Genomic DNA, 13,877 nt, shown 5'->3' on the forward strand with positions numbered 1-13,877 from the left:
GGAAATGTTCCATCTCTTATCATTTTTTTTTTGCTCATCTTGAACCTTTCCTTTTTGAGATGGAACAGCCATAACTTCACATAATACTCAAGACATAGTTGCACCCATTTTGTTCACCACCCCTTTTCAAATATTTGTGTTTGTGGGGGTTTTAGCAACTGCAGCACATTGGGGTGAAAATGTTGACGTATTGTCAACAGTTCAAGCATACTGAATGAGGTTACAGCACAAATGAAAATTGTTCTTTCCGTAAAATCACAGAAATGTGAAGACCAGCTAATTGTGATGGCATAAAGGGGACCCTCACCTTCAGAATGTGCTCATTGCCGTTTTTGTCATCCGGTGCTACGTACACACGGATGAAGACGGAATTACTGTATTGACCCCGCAGTGCCACAAGGGTATGCAGCATACTGAACTTCTTTTCAGACCAAGTTCCCTCAGCTCCAAGATTAGATTCCAGCACTGGCCAGCGCAATGATGACTGTTTGAGTAAACTTATAAGTGGCTTCATATCTGCTTTCTCCACCTCAGCTGAAAAATGGAGATTTTGAAAAAAAAAATTAAGAGTGGAACTCTACATCTTCATCAATCAAGCCAAAAAAAAGTACGGTAGCGTTCAAGTTTGTTTGATTATTGTGCAACATCTGAACTTTAAGCGAATGTAAAAGGCTATATAAGATACGAGGGGCTGCTGAAAAGTTCTCAGCCCAACCAACAAAGTTGGGGAAGTTACTATCATTGAGTTCCTTTGAGCGTCAGGAGCAGCGCGGGCCATTCAGCGCAGTTCTCTGTGCTAAAAACTGCTAGCGCAGTTTAATAGAAGAGGGGGTTAGTCCAGCGATTTACCACTTTTTTTGTTCTGTCTGAACAATACGAAACAAAAAAAAAAAGGGGGGGGGAAATTGCTGGACTAAGTGTATAGGCCTCGATGATGACTTCCCCAACTTTGTTGGTTGGGCTGAGAACTTGAGAGTTGTTGCAACTTGAGAGTTGTTGCAAAAGTCTAGGTAGCCCTGGTCAAACTGCATGCTTCAATAAATCTATAAGAGAACTTGCGCTGGATTTTACTAAACAGCGATTGAGGTTTCTACCATGGGTCGGCAAGTTAAAAGCTCCGACACTCTTAGAATTTCTATGAGCATCAAAGCATTTATCTCACCAGCCCACAGTAGAAACCTCTACCGCTGCTTCGTAAAAAGAGCCCTTAGTGCTTTTCTCTCAGTCATTTCCAGGAACCTTGAAACCTGTACAGGCAATCTATAACATTAACTTATAGCACAAGGCTTATTGCCTTTTCAGTGAGAAACCAAACAGAATGCACTTCAGAAAAAAGGAGGATAGATTGAGACATCCGAGTTTTACTTCGCTGAAAGCAGTGGAAGTAGAACCCGGAAATCTCAATCCGCCCTCCTTTTCCCGGAGCTTTATGGTAACCCTAGGGTAGTGGTCTCTGCTAATTTTGGGGTCTGAAAAGGCTGAAACAGAGCCAACAAAAATCTTCCTACTTGGGGCCATGACACCAATAACACTTCTCAACCTTCAGTTCTACTAGAACACCTGGCCGGTCATACATGCAGAACACAGATATGAGTAAACCCTATCAATTAAGGGAGCACAAATTAAAAGTACTAATATACACAAATGAAACTCTAAGATGCCAGACTCTGCACACGGTACCACACCAGAGAAATAGAAATACATGAATTTCTTCCTGAACAGAGCAAAATATAGACAGCAGATGTAAATTCTCAAAACTGACACATATCAGTCACTAAATTGAAAATAAAATAATTTATTGTCTGGTGATTTTATTTTTCTACTCATCTTTTCCCAGTCTCTGGTTGCACTTCCTTCTGTCTGTGCTCTTTACTGTGTTTCCAGGACCTTCTTATTCATTTGCCATTTTTCTCTCCTTCACTCGCTGCCCTACATCCATCTTTGGCATTAATTTTTTAACATTCAACTTTCTTCCATTTTTCTGCTTTTTTCTCAAATCTTTCTACTTTTCCCATGTCTTCCCTTCCCATCTAATCTATCCATGCACATTATCTCCTCCCTCTCTCTACCCTACCTTTCAATTCCTTTCCCCCCATCCATGTGTATCATCTCCTCCCCCTTTCTTCACCCCTATTCCCATCTATCCATAAACAACATTTCATCCATCTCTCTTCCCTTCCCCACCCATCCCTGTGCACCATCTTCTCCCTCTCTCTCCTGTGGTCTGACATCTTTGTCTTCCCCTTTGCCCCTCCTTTGGTAAATCATCTTTTTCTTCTCCTTCGCACAGTTTGGCATTTCTCTCCCTTCCCTAATGTGGCATTTCTCTCCCCTCCATAGTGGTCCAGAATTTCTTCCTTGCCACCCATTGTCCAGCTTCTCTCCCTTACTCCCTTCTGCCAACATCTCACTCTGTCTCCCTTCCCTTTCCCTCTCATGCATATCTCCTTCCCTCCAACCCAATGTCCCGCATCTCTCCCTCTCTCTTCCCTCCTCCCCCATCCGGTACCCTAGTCTAACATCTCTCCATCTCATCTTCCTTTCCTCCCTACAGTGTCTCCCCCACCCTGTGAACACTTTCCCCTCTCTCATCTCTTCCCTTTATCCTTCATTCCAAGTCCAATCTCCCTGCTGCGAGTTTTGCCCCTTTCTTCCCTCCCTCCCTTACCATCTCTCTGATGGGCCACAGTTTTAATTCTAAAGCAAAGTCATCGCCAGCAGAGACTGTAAGCATCTCTCCCTCTGTTCTCTCCATTGCTATATCCAATATTTGTTCCTCTTCAACCCTCCCCCACAAAGCATCTCTCTCTCTCTGTCTCCCCTGCACTGCCATATTCAACACCTCTCCCTCTCAATGGAAGTAAAACCTGGATATCTCAATCCATCCTCTTTTTTTTCTGGAGCCATATGGTAACCCTACCCTTAATCATTGTGGTTGCCCTTCTAATTCCACTATATCATCAATGAATATCGGGCCCCAAATGTCCTATCCAGTCTGCCTAGCGTATGTTGATTGTAAAAGGCTTAGGGCTCCTTTTACAAAGGTACGTTAGGGCCTTAACGCGCGGAATAGGGCACGCAAAATTGCCACGCGCGCAAGACCTTAACGCCAGCTAAAATCCTGCGTGCCCTAAAAACGCTAGCGCACCTTAGTAAAAGGAGTCCTTAGTTTTTGTAAGCAGCATATAATTTTTTTTAATAATTAAAATAAATTCAGAAACGCAGATCTACTTACTTTCATTCATGCAGGACAGATACAGAACTTTTGCCTTTTGTATAGCTTCAATGTCTCGCCTTTTACTTATAGGTTTCTCAAGCAGAGCTAGAAAGAAAAGAAATACCTTTGTGAGATCACGTCAAAAACATGCTGAGAAGCCGTTGCAAAGAGGCCCTTTACTAAAGTGAATTAAACAGCTGATTGATTGATTTGGAGTTCTTAACTAACTTTATGAAGAGATTTGCTGTTATCCTTCATACTACCATACAGATCCCAACAAACATACATTCAATTTTCTATACCATTCTCCCAGGAGAGGTCGGAACGGTTTATATGAGTTTATTCAGCTACTCAAGCATTTTCCCCATGTCTGTCTCAGCATGCTCTCATTCTATCTAATCTACCTGGGGCAATGGGGGAATTAAGTGACTTGTCCAGGGTCACAAGAGCAATGTGGGTTTGAACCCACAACCTCAGGGTGCTGAGGCTGTAGCTTTAACCACTGCGCCACTCTAGAAATCAAAATGTAGTAAAAGTGAGCCAAGTCTAGGACAATCCAGCCATTGTGACATCACTGATGAGGTTGTCTCTTAGGCATTGGTGGAATGAGGCATTGTGATGTCACAATACCAGCTCTGGTTATCAGAGGCTGAAGCTTTTCACACTATTTATTTATTCAGTTTTCTATACTGTTCTCCCAGGAGAGCTCAGAATGGTTTACATGGATTTATTCAGATACTCAAGCATTTTTCCCTGTCTGTCCTGGTGGGCTCACAATCTATCTAATGTACCTGGGGCTATAGGGAGATTAAGTGACTTGCCCAGGGTCACAAGGAGCAGTGTGGGCTTGAACCCACAACCTCAGGGTGCTGAGGCTGTATCTTTAACCACTGCGCCACTCTAGAAATCAAAATGTAGTAAAAGTGAGCCAAGTCTAGGACAATCAAGCCATTGTGACATCACTGATGAGGTTGGCTCTTAGGCATTGGTGGAATGAGGCATTATGATGTCACAATACCAGCTCTGGTTATCAGAGGCTGAAACTTTTCACACTATTTATGTATTCAATTTTCTATACCATTCTTCCAGGGGAGCTCAAAACAGTTTACATGAATTTATTCAGTACTCAAGCATTTCCCCTGTCTATTCTGGAGGGCTCACAACCTGGGGCAAGGGGGGATTAAGTGACTTGCCCAGGGTCACAAGGAGCAACATGGGTTTAAACCCACAACTTCAGGGTGTTGAGGCTGTAGCTTTAACCACTGCGCCACTCTAGAAATCAAAATGTAGCCAAAGTGAGCCAAGTCTAGGACGATCAAGCCATTGTGACATCATTGATGAGGTTGGCTCTTAGGCATTGGTGGAATGAGGCATTATGATGTCACAACACCAGCTCTGAGGCTCTAGGGGAGCAGCAAAACAGCTTCTGAAACAATGTAACAGCGACATTCTTAACTGGGGAGCTCAGAACGGTTTACATGAGTTTATTCAGGTACTCAAGCATTTTTCCCCGTCTGTCCCGGTGGGCTAATCTAATCTAATCTAAACCTTAAGTTTATATACCGCATCATCTCCAAGAGTATGGAGTTCGACACGGTTTACAAGAACTTAAAATAGTAGGTAGAGAGGAAGAAAAAAGGATTACATGAACTTATGTGAAGAAGGGGGGGGGAAAGGGGGGGGAAGGATAGAGTTACAATTTGCTGAAAAACCAGGTTTTCAATTGTTTGCGGAATAACTGAAGGGAGCTCAGGTTCCGCAACGGGGAGGTGAGGTCGTTCCAAAGACCTGTGATTATGAAGAGAAGGGATTTTCCCAGTTTGCCTGCATAGTGGGCTCACAATTTATCTAATGTACCTGGGGCAATCGGGGGTCACAAGCAGCAGCGTGGGTTTGAACCCTCAAACAGAGAATGACCCAGAGACAAATTTGTCCCCATCCCAGCAGGAACTCAATTTTCCCATCCCATCCCACGAGTTTTTGCCCCTTTCCTGTAAGCTAGATTGTGAGCCTTCGGGACAGTCAGGGAATTTCTAAGTACTTTTCTTCATTTATTTTATTTTATTGCATCTCTTTTGTATCTTTACTGTAAACCGCTTCGAACCTCACGGTATAGCGGTATAAAGGAAATAAATTATTATTATTAAGCTCTGCCTTAACCACAGAAGCCTCAAACATTTATGATTTTAAAGTGTTTGAGGCTCGGGCACATGAGGACAGAGCTTGCAGGAATGGGACAGGGACAGGAAAAGAACTTGCTGAGATGGGACAGGAAAATGGGTAGGAGGGGGAAGAGCCATTTAACGCTTTGAATAATAGGCAGTAGAATTTGAATTGAATTTGTGCTTGTATGGGGAGCCAGTGAGAGTCTAAAAAGGCAGTTGTAATGTGATCATGTTTTCTCAGGGAGTAGATCAGTCTGAGGGCGGTGTTTTGTATGGTCTGAAGTTGTTTTATCATCATGGCAGGACAAGGTAGATAGAGGGAGTTGCAATAGTCCAGCAAACCTAAGACTAGGGATTGGGTAATTAGTCTGAATTGTGCTGGATTGAAAAATTTTCTGACTTTACGTAGATTTCTCATAGTTAGAAAAGCTTTCTGGGTTGTCTTGTCGATTTGGGACTGCATTGTGCAGCATCTGTCTATCGTTACTCCTAGGAGTTTAAGTTCGGGTTGTATTGGGTATTTGGTATTTTTGATTTTCAGTTCTGTGATGGTAGGAGTTTTGGCCTTTTCGAGCAAAAGGAATTTTGTTTTTTCTGAGTTTAGTTTCAGTTTGTGATCCATCATCCATTTTTCTACTGTATCTAGGGTTGTTTCCAGCTTTACTGTGGTGGTGGTTTCTGATGGGTCGAAGGGGAGGAGTATGGTGATGTCGTCTGCGTAGCTGAAGGCTGTGACATTAAGGTTGTCTAAAGTGGCTCCTAGGGAGGAAATAAAGAGGTTGAAGAGCGTAGGTGAGAGAGGTGATCCTTGTGAAACTCCGCAGGGATTGGACCATAGTTCTGATTTGGTATCATTGGACTTTACCCTATAGGAAGTGCCGGGTTTTGAAAAGCCGTCTGAACGCCCGGACAGTCCTCTAAAAAGAGGACATGTCCAGATTAATCCGGACATCTGGTAACCCTACCCAAAACGGTTTAATTAGATGGCATCGCGAAATCTGGTAACCTAGGTATATCCATCAACCTAGAAGCTAACCAAGTAGCGGCCAATATTCAGACCAGTGCCCAGTTAACTTGACACATAAACCTAAGACAGCTAGTGGACTGAAAATCACTGCTAATTGGCTAACTCCGCCCCCCCCCTTGTACAAAACTGTAGCATGGTTTTAGCGCTGGCCGCAGCAGTAACAGCTCCGATGCTCATGATTGTTACGGTTTTATAAAAGGGGGTAAGTCATTGGTCCCTAAATTTTGAAAAAGACAGCTCTGCTCTAATAAAAGGTGGAAGGTTATTCTAAAATAATGGCGAGATGAAAAAGTACGCTGAGGAAAGCTTAGATTCATAGTGCGCCATTCTCGGGGAAGGAAGAACAAGTCTGTTGCAATCGACTGAACACAGTAAACGCATAGGAGTACACTTCTCCCTCTGTATTCACTGCGATAGGGGATTAACAGAACCGCGAATAACTTTTTCATACGCTATTCGCTGTTTTCTATTAAAAAACCATCGTGAATATGGTGAAACTGCGAATAACATGGCGGGAGACCTGGCCGGTTCTTGAAGTTGAAGGAGAGGCAAAACACGGTGAAGAGAGTGCCGGGAATCGGCGATTTTCTCCGTAAACGCTTGGAATCAGCGATTTCTCTATGCAAGCTGATGTAATTTGGGAGGAGGAGCCAGCAAGCTAAAATCAGTGAATAACCGAAACCGCAATTGCTGAAACCGCGAATACGGAGGGAGACGTGTATAAGGTACAGTAACAGAAGCATAAGATGGTTGTGAGAGATGAAGCGCTTTGAAGGGTAGACCCAAGATTTCAAACTGAATCTGAACTGTACAGGAAGCCGATGTAACTGTTTCATGATTGGTGGAACATGCTCCTAGGAGAAAGTGTAGTTACTTACCTGTAACGTAGGCTCTCCGTGGACAGCAGGATAGTCAGCCACACAACCCACCCGCTGACTATCCTGCTGTCCACGGAGAACCTACGTTACAGGTAAGTAACTACACTTTTGCCAAAGTAGCCTCGCTGCAGAATTCTGAAGAGTTTGAAGCCAACGTAGGTGAGATGAAGAGATCCCCCAGTAAACTGAGTTGCAATAATCAATTTTCAATATTACAAATGCATTCTGAACAGTTGCATAAATATTGAAAATAAAATCTATTTGGACAGAGGTAAAATTTAAAGAAGATTTAGGGATAGATCTGAAAAAGGGAAAGCAAGGATCCCCTAGGTCAGGGGTAGGGAACTCCGGTCCACGAGGGCCGTAATCCAGTCAGGTTTTCAGGATTTCCCCAATGAATATGCATGAGATCTATTTGCATGCACTGCTTTAAATGCATATTCATTGGGGAAATCCCGAAAACCCGACTGGATTACGGCCCTCGAGGACCGGAGTTCCCCACCCCTGCCTTAGGTGAATTTTCAGCTGTGTCCCACCCTTAGGGTTACCAGACGTCCGGATCTGTCCGGACATGTCCTCCTTTTGAGGACATGTCCGGGGGTCAGGATAGCTTTTGAAAAGCCTCCTCAAATCGCGTTGTGCGTGTAGCGTCATCGCGTGGCATCCTCGCATGCGCGGATTTCCTCCTTGCCTGACAAGAGCAGGCAGTGGGGGGTGGAGCTGGGGGTGGGATTAAAGGATTAATGGGCGGGGATGGGTGGAACTGGGGGGCACGGGTCTAGGGTTCTGGTTTTCCAATTGGAAAATCTGGCAACTCTACCCACCCCCCCCTTCCCCTCAACCTAGAGATGACTGAAGGCCCTATCACGCCACCTCACCCCTTAGTCCAGTATCTGCCTTCCTGTCCTAACTCTGCTTCCCTAGGCAGGGGCCTAGTCTGTCTAGAGCTGGCTCCAGGAAGAGAAGTTCTGATTCAGACAAGTTAATGTTTTGAAAAATAAAAAATAAAAATTGGTAATAAGCTATGGCTTTTTACAATACGAGTAAAGCTGAGTTTTTAGGATTCTTTCTGCAAAGAAATAAAGAAGATCAACGATTAGAGTTAGACCCAGGCATTAATTTATAGAAAATATGTCTCCCCATGCAGCATTTCTTTAGGCAAGAAAAAAGACACTAAATCTACCTTGATATAAAACTTAATGTAATAGAAAATAATATATGCAAAGACTAAATCAAACTTGACCTGTAACAACAGTCAGGTGTGAAGTTATCATAATTTTTGAAAGACAAGTTCAACGAACTCATCTTTAGTCAAAGGAATAATATTTTTGTTTTAATAGCAAGGAACAAACTGTTCCGATAACTTTCACTGGCACACCAGCTTATGCACTTCAGGTAACATAGTAACATAGTAGATGATGGCAGATAAAGACCCGAATGGTCCATCCAGTCTGCCCAACCTGATTCAATTAAAAAATTTTTTTTTAATTTCTTCTTCTTAGCTATTTCTGGGCAAGAATCCAAAGCTTTACCCGGTACTGTGCTTGGGTTCCAACTGCCGAAATCTCTGTTAAGACTTACTCCAGCCCATCTACACCCTCCCAGCCATTAAAGCCCTCCCCAGCCCATCCTCCCCCAAACGGCCATATACAGACACAAACCGTGCAAGTCTGCCCAGTAACTGGCCTTAGTTCAATATGTGAGACTCTTTCATTTGAAAAGAATCTCCGGAACGAGAGGGCACAGGGTGAAGTTACAGAAAGGGCGGTAGATGCGTGGAATAGTCTCCCGGAGGAGATGGTGGAGACGGAGACTGAATTCAAGAAAGCGTGGGACGGGCACGTGGTGTCTCTTAGGGAGAGGAGGAGAGAGTGGATGCTGCGGATGGGCAGACTGGATGGGCCATTTGGCCTTTATCTTCCATCACATTTCTATAACCATAATGCCCTAGGACTTCACAATGCAAGTGTTAAGAGCCGTGGAGGGGCATAATCAAAAAAACCATCTAAGTCCCCTTTTGGCCTAAGTCCCTAGATGCACAAAGTAGACAGCAGGGAAATGTCCATTCTCGGAAAAAAAAAAAAACGTCCAAAATGTGGGTTTTTTTGTTGTTTTTTTTTTGAATGGCCTTCCTGTACATTCAGCAGTTTAATCGCCCAGACCGCCACTAGGGGTATGTTTAGAACACATTCCCGACCAAAAAATCGCCCAAGTCCCAAACACCCAAAACAAAACCTTTTAGGCGAAGGAGGGGCCACTCCTTCACCTAAAAGCATGATTCTCTAACCGGCGTCTGCCATAAACAACACCAGTTAAAGAATCCTGGAACTGTCTTTCCCCCCTTCTCCCCCCCTCAACAACGATTGCAGCAGGGGAGTTGCCCAGTCCCTCTTGCCCAAAGCCAACACGACCCCCCCCCCCCATCCCGAATGTTCCCAGGCAAGAGAGATGCCAAATCCATCCTGCCAGCCACCCCCACTGAACCCCCGCAGGATTAATCTCTTCGCTGGCAGGAGGGATGTCTAATCCCTCCTGCTGACCAACTCCAAACCCCTGCCAAACCACCCAGCCTATCCCCTGGACCCCCCACCACCACCATGACCCCCTAAACCCACCCGAACCCCCAACATACATCCCCCCCTCTCTGGATCTCCCTCTAACCTTTTGGTGATGGCTGGCCCCTTCCTGGTACATAGGAGGGGCCTTAGGCACCTGGGCCAACCGGAATCTCAGGAGTTCAACAGCTTCTAAAAAAACATAGTAAAATGTCAACTGATAGAGAGACCTGAAGGATCCATCCAGTTTGCCCAACATTCACACTCCTTATACATTCATGTTTAGACTGTCTTTTCTTTAATATTTCTGGGCAATAGACCATAGAAGTCTGCCTGGTATCGTCATTAGGTTTCCACTGCCGGAGTTACCATCGAAGCTCACTCCAGACTTTCCTAAGCATCCTGTCACCGGAGCTTCCATCAAAGCCCTCCCCTATCTATCCTAAACCAAATCACCATATACAGGACACAGATCGTGCAAGACTGCCCAGTTCCGGCCTTAGTTAGCTTTATACCATTCATTTTCTAATCAGAGATCCTCTGCGTTCATTCCATGCTTTTTTGAATTCCGTCACCGTTTTCCTCTCCGCCACCTCCCTCAGGAGGACATTCCAGGCATCCACCACCCTCTCCGTGAAAAATAATTTTCTTACATTACTCCTAAGTCTGCCACACCGCAACCTCAATTCATGCCCTCTAGTTTTGCCGTTTTCCTGTCTCTGGAAAAGTCTTGTCTCTACACTTCTCCCTCCGTATTCGCTGTGATAGGGGATTAGCAGAACCGCAAATACTGAAAATCCGTGAATAATTTTTCCTATGTTATTCACTGTTTTCTATTAAAAACCATCGTGAATGTGGTGAAACTGCGAATAACATGGTGGGAGACCTGGCCTGTTTCTGAAGGAGAGGCAAAACACGGTGAAGGAAGTGCTGGGAATTGGCGATTTTCTCTTTAAACGCTTGGAATCGGCAATTTCTCTATGCAAGCTGACGTCATGCCAGAAAGCTAAAAAACGCAAATGACTTTTTCATATGTTAGTTGCTGTTTTCTGTTAAAAGCCATCGTGAATATGGTGAAACCGCAAATAACATGGTGGGAGACCTGGCCTGTTTCTGAAGGAGAGGCAAAACACGGTGAAGAAAGCGCTGGGAATCGGCGATTTTTTTCTGTACACGCTTGGAATCAGCGATTTCTCTATGCAAGCTGATGTAATTTTGGGGGAGGAGCCAGCAAGCTAAAAACCGTGAATAATCGAAACCGCGAATGCTGAAACTGCGAATACGGAGGGAGAAGTGTATATTAATACCTTTTAAGTATTTATATGTCTGTGTCATATCTCCCTGTGCACAATTTCTCGATAGTGTGCATATTCGAGCCCTGTTGGGAGCCAGTGTAAATTCTGGAAGGTGTGTGCATTTGACACAGGGGGGACATATGGCCTGAAATGACAGCCAAAACTAGGGTTTCCAGATTTTCTGTCTGGAAAATCTGTACCCCTAGACCCGCCCCCAGGCCCACTTATCTCCGCCCCGTCATGTCCTAGTTCCGCCCCATCACGCCCCCGATCCCGCCCCAGCCTCGCATCCAATTCTGCCCCAGTCCCCCGCTGCCTGTTCTCATCGGGCAGGACACCTGTGCATGCGCGGATGCCCTCCTACCAGAAGGAAATCTTTACAAAACCCGAAAAAAGTGCTGGGTTTTGAAAATCCGTCTGGACCCCCGGACATGTCCTCAAAAGGAGGACATGTCTCGGGAAATCCTGACGTCTGGTAACCCTGGCGAAAACCCAAGTATTCTTTTTTCCCCGTGTCACAAAGAGTGCACGCTCTTGGAAACATAAGAAACATAAGAAATGGCTTCGCCGGATCAGACCCTAGGTCCATCCAGTCCGGCGACCCGCACTCGCGGAGGCCAAGCCAGGTGTTCCCTGCTGAGAAACCTTGTTTACTCGTATCCCTCAATGTGATTTGCGAGAAGGTGTGCATCCAACTTGCCCTTGAATCCCGGAATGGTGGTCTCCATCACGACCTCCTCCGGGAGTGCGTTCCAAGTGTCCACCACTCGTTGTGTGAAGCAGAATTTCCTGATATTTGTCCTGGGCCTGGTGCCCCTCAGCTTCAGTCCATGACCTCTTGTCGGAGTCACATTGGACAATGTGAATAACGATGTTTCTTGCTCTAATTTGTCGAATCCTTTTAGTATTTTAAAAGTCTCTATCATGTCCCCTCGCAGTCTTCTCTTCTCAAGGGTGAACAATCCCAGTTTTCCGAGGCGTTCTTTGTAGCTCAAATTCTCGATACCTTTAACTAGCTTCGTGGCTCGTCTTTGCACCCTCTCCAGTAGGGTTATATCCTTCTTTAGGTAGGGAGACCAGTGTCGGACACAGTATTCCAAGTGTGGTCTGACCATTGCTCTGTAAAGCGGCATTATGATGTCCGCCGATCTACTCATGATTCCCTTCTTTATCATGCCCAACATCCTGTTTGCTTTCTTTGCTGCCTCTGCGCATTGAGCCGACGGCTTCAGGGTCCTGTCTATCAGTACCCCCAGGTCCCTTTCTTGTTCGGTCTTGCCCAATGTCACACCTAACATTTTATATTCATGTTCCTTGCTTTTCTTACCCAGGTGCATCACTTTGCATTTGTCTATGTTAAACTTCATCTGCCATTTTTCTGCCCATTTCGCTAGCTGGTTCAAATCTCTCTGAAGTTCTTCTCTGTCCTTTTGTGACCCAACAACCCGACATAGTTTTGTGTCATCTGCAAACTTGATTAAATTACTAGTTGTTTCATCTTCTAGGTCGTTTATGAAGATATTGAACAAGATGGGCCCAAGAACCGAACCCTGGGGCACCGCTCGTCACCTTTTCCTAGTCCGAGAACTTCCCATTTATGCCCACCCTCTGCAATCTGTTTTCCAGCCATTTGCCTATCCATCTTAGTATATCTCCTTCTATTCCATGGCTTTGTAGTTTCTTCAGAAGCCTTGCGTGTGGAACCTTGTCGAACGCTTTCTGGAAGTCCAAGTATATTATATCCACCAGTTCACCGCTATCGATTTGTTTGTTCACCTCCTCAAAAAATTGAAGTAAATTCGTCAAACATGACTTCCCTTTCCTGAAGCCGTGTTGGCTAGCTCTCATCAGGTCATGAGTTTCCAGGTGTTGCACTATGCTTTCCTTTATTAGTGCTTCAACCATCTTCCCAGGAACCGACGTAAGACTCACAGGTCTATAGTTGCCCGGTTCTCCTCTCGATCCTTTTTTGAAGATTGGGATGACATTCGCTATCTTCCAGTCGTCTGGTATTCACCCGGTTCTAATTGACAAGTTAGCTAGGGATTGTAAAAGTTCTCCGATTTCTACCTTAAGCTCCTTTAGCACTCTCGGGTGAATTCCATCTGGTCCAGGGGATTTGTCACTTCTTAGTTTGTCGATCTGATAGTATATCATGTCCAAATCCACATTCACTGTGGTGAGGCTATCCCCAATTTCTCCCTTGAATGCTCTCCCTGTTTCTGGCATTGATGCAGTGTCCTCCTTGGTAAAGACAGACGCAAAGAATGAGTTTAGCCTATCCGCAATCTGTTTGTCTTCCTTGATGCACCCTTTTCTTCCTTGGTCGTTGAGAGGGTCCACTGCCTCCTTAGCTATTTTTTTTCCCTTTTATGTATCTAAAAAAGGGCTTGAAGTTTTTGGCTTCTTGCGCTATAGGCTTATAGGCCCTTATAGGCTTTTTTGGCTTCTCTTACCGCTTTGTGACACTTCTTCTGGTCGACCTTGTGACTGTTCCAGACCTCCGTTGTGTGTTCACGTTTCCATTTTTTAAACGAGTTCCTCTTATCCCTTACTGCATCCTTCACCTCTTTAGTTAGCCAAGCTGGTTCTCCTGTGTTTTTATTTTTCCTTCCTTTGGATATCTGCGGAATGTAGAGATTCTGCGCTTCGGTGATGGTATATTTTAGTAGGGACCATGCTTGATCGAATGTTCTGACTTTGGCTGCCTTTTTCTTGAGCCGTTTTTTTTAACCATGAC

General features: G+C 44.8%; 1 protein-coding gene across 2 annotated transcripts in view; it reads right to left on the bottom strand.

Annotated features, from left to right (window-relative positions):
• The window catches only part of PHEX (phosphate regulating endopeptidase homolog X-linked), a 188,945-nt gene that overhangs the window by 143,263 nt on the left and 31,805 nt on the right, over positions 1 to 13,877 (bottom strand). For both annotated transcript variants that reach the window (XM_033949946.1, XM_033949945.1), the window contains exons 4-5: positions 3,236 to 3,322; positions 308 to 534 (exon numbers count right to left, since the gene is read on the bottom strand). In XM_033949946.1, coding sequence (XP_033805837.1) covers positions 308 to 534; positions 3,236 to 3,322 — 314 coding nt within the window. The remainder of the gene's footprint in view (positions 1 to 307; positions 535 to 3,235; positions 3,323 to 13,877) is intronic.

Source organism: Geotrypetes seraphini, chromosome 6, assembly GCF_902459505.1.
Source record: "Geotrypetes seraphini chromosome 6, aGeoSer1.1, whole genome shotgun sequence".
In the NCBI taxonomy this organism is placed as follows: domain Eukaryota; kingdom Metazoa; phylum Chordata; class Amphibia; order Gymnophiona; family Dermophiidae; genus Geotrypetes; species Geotrypetes seraphini.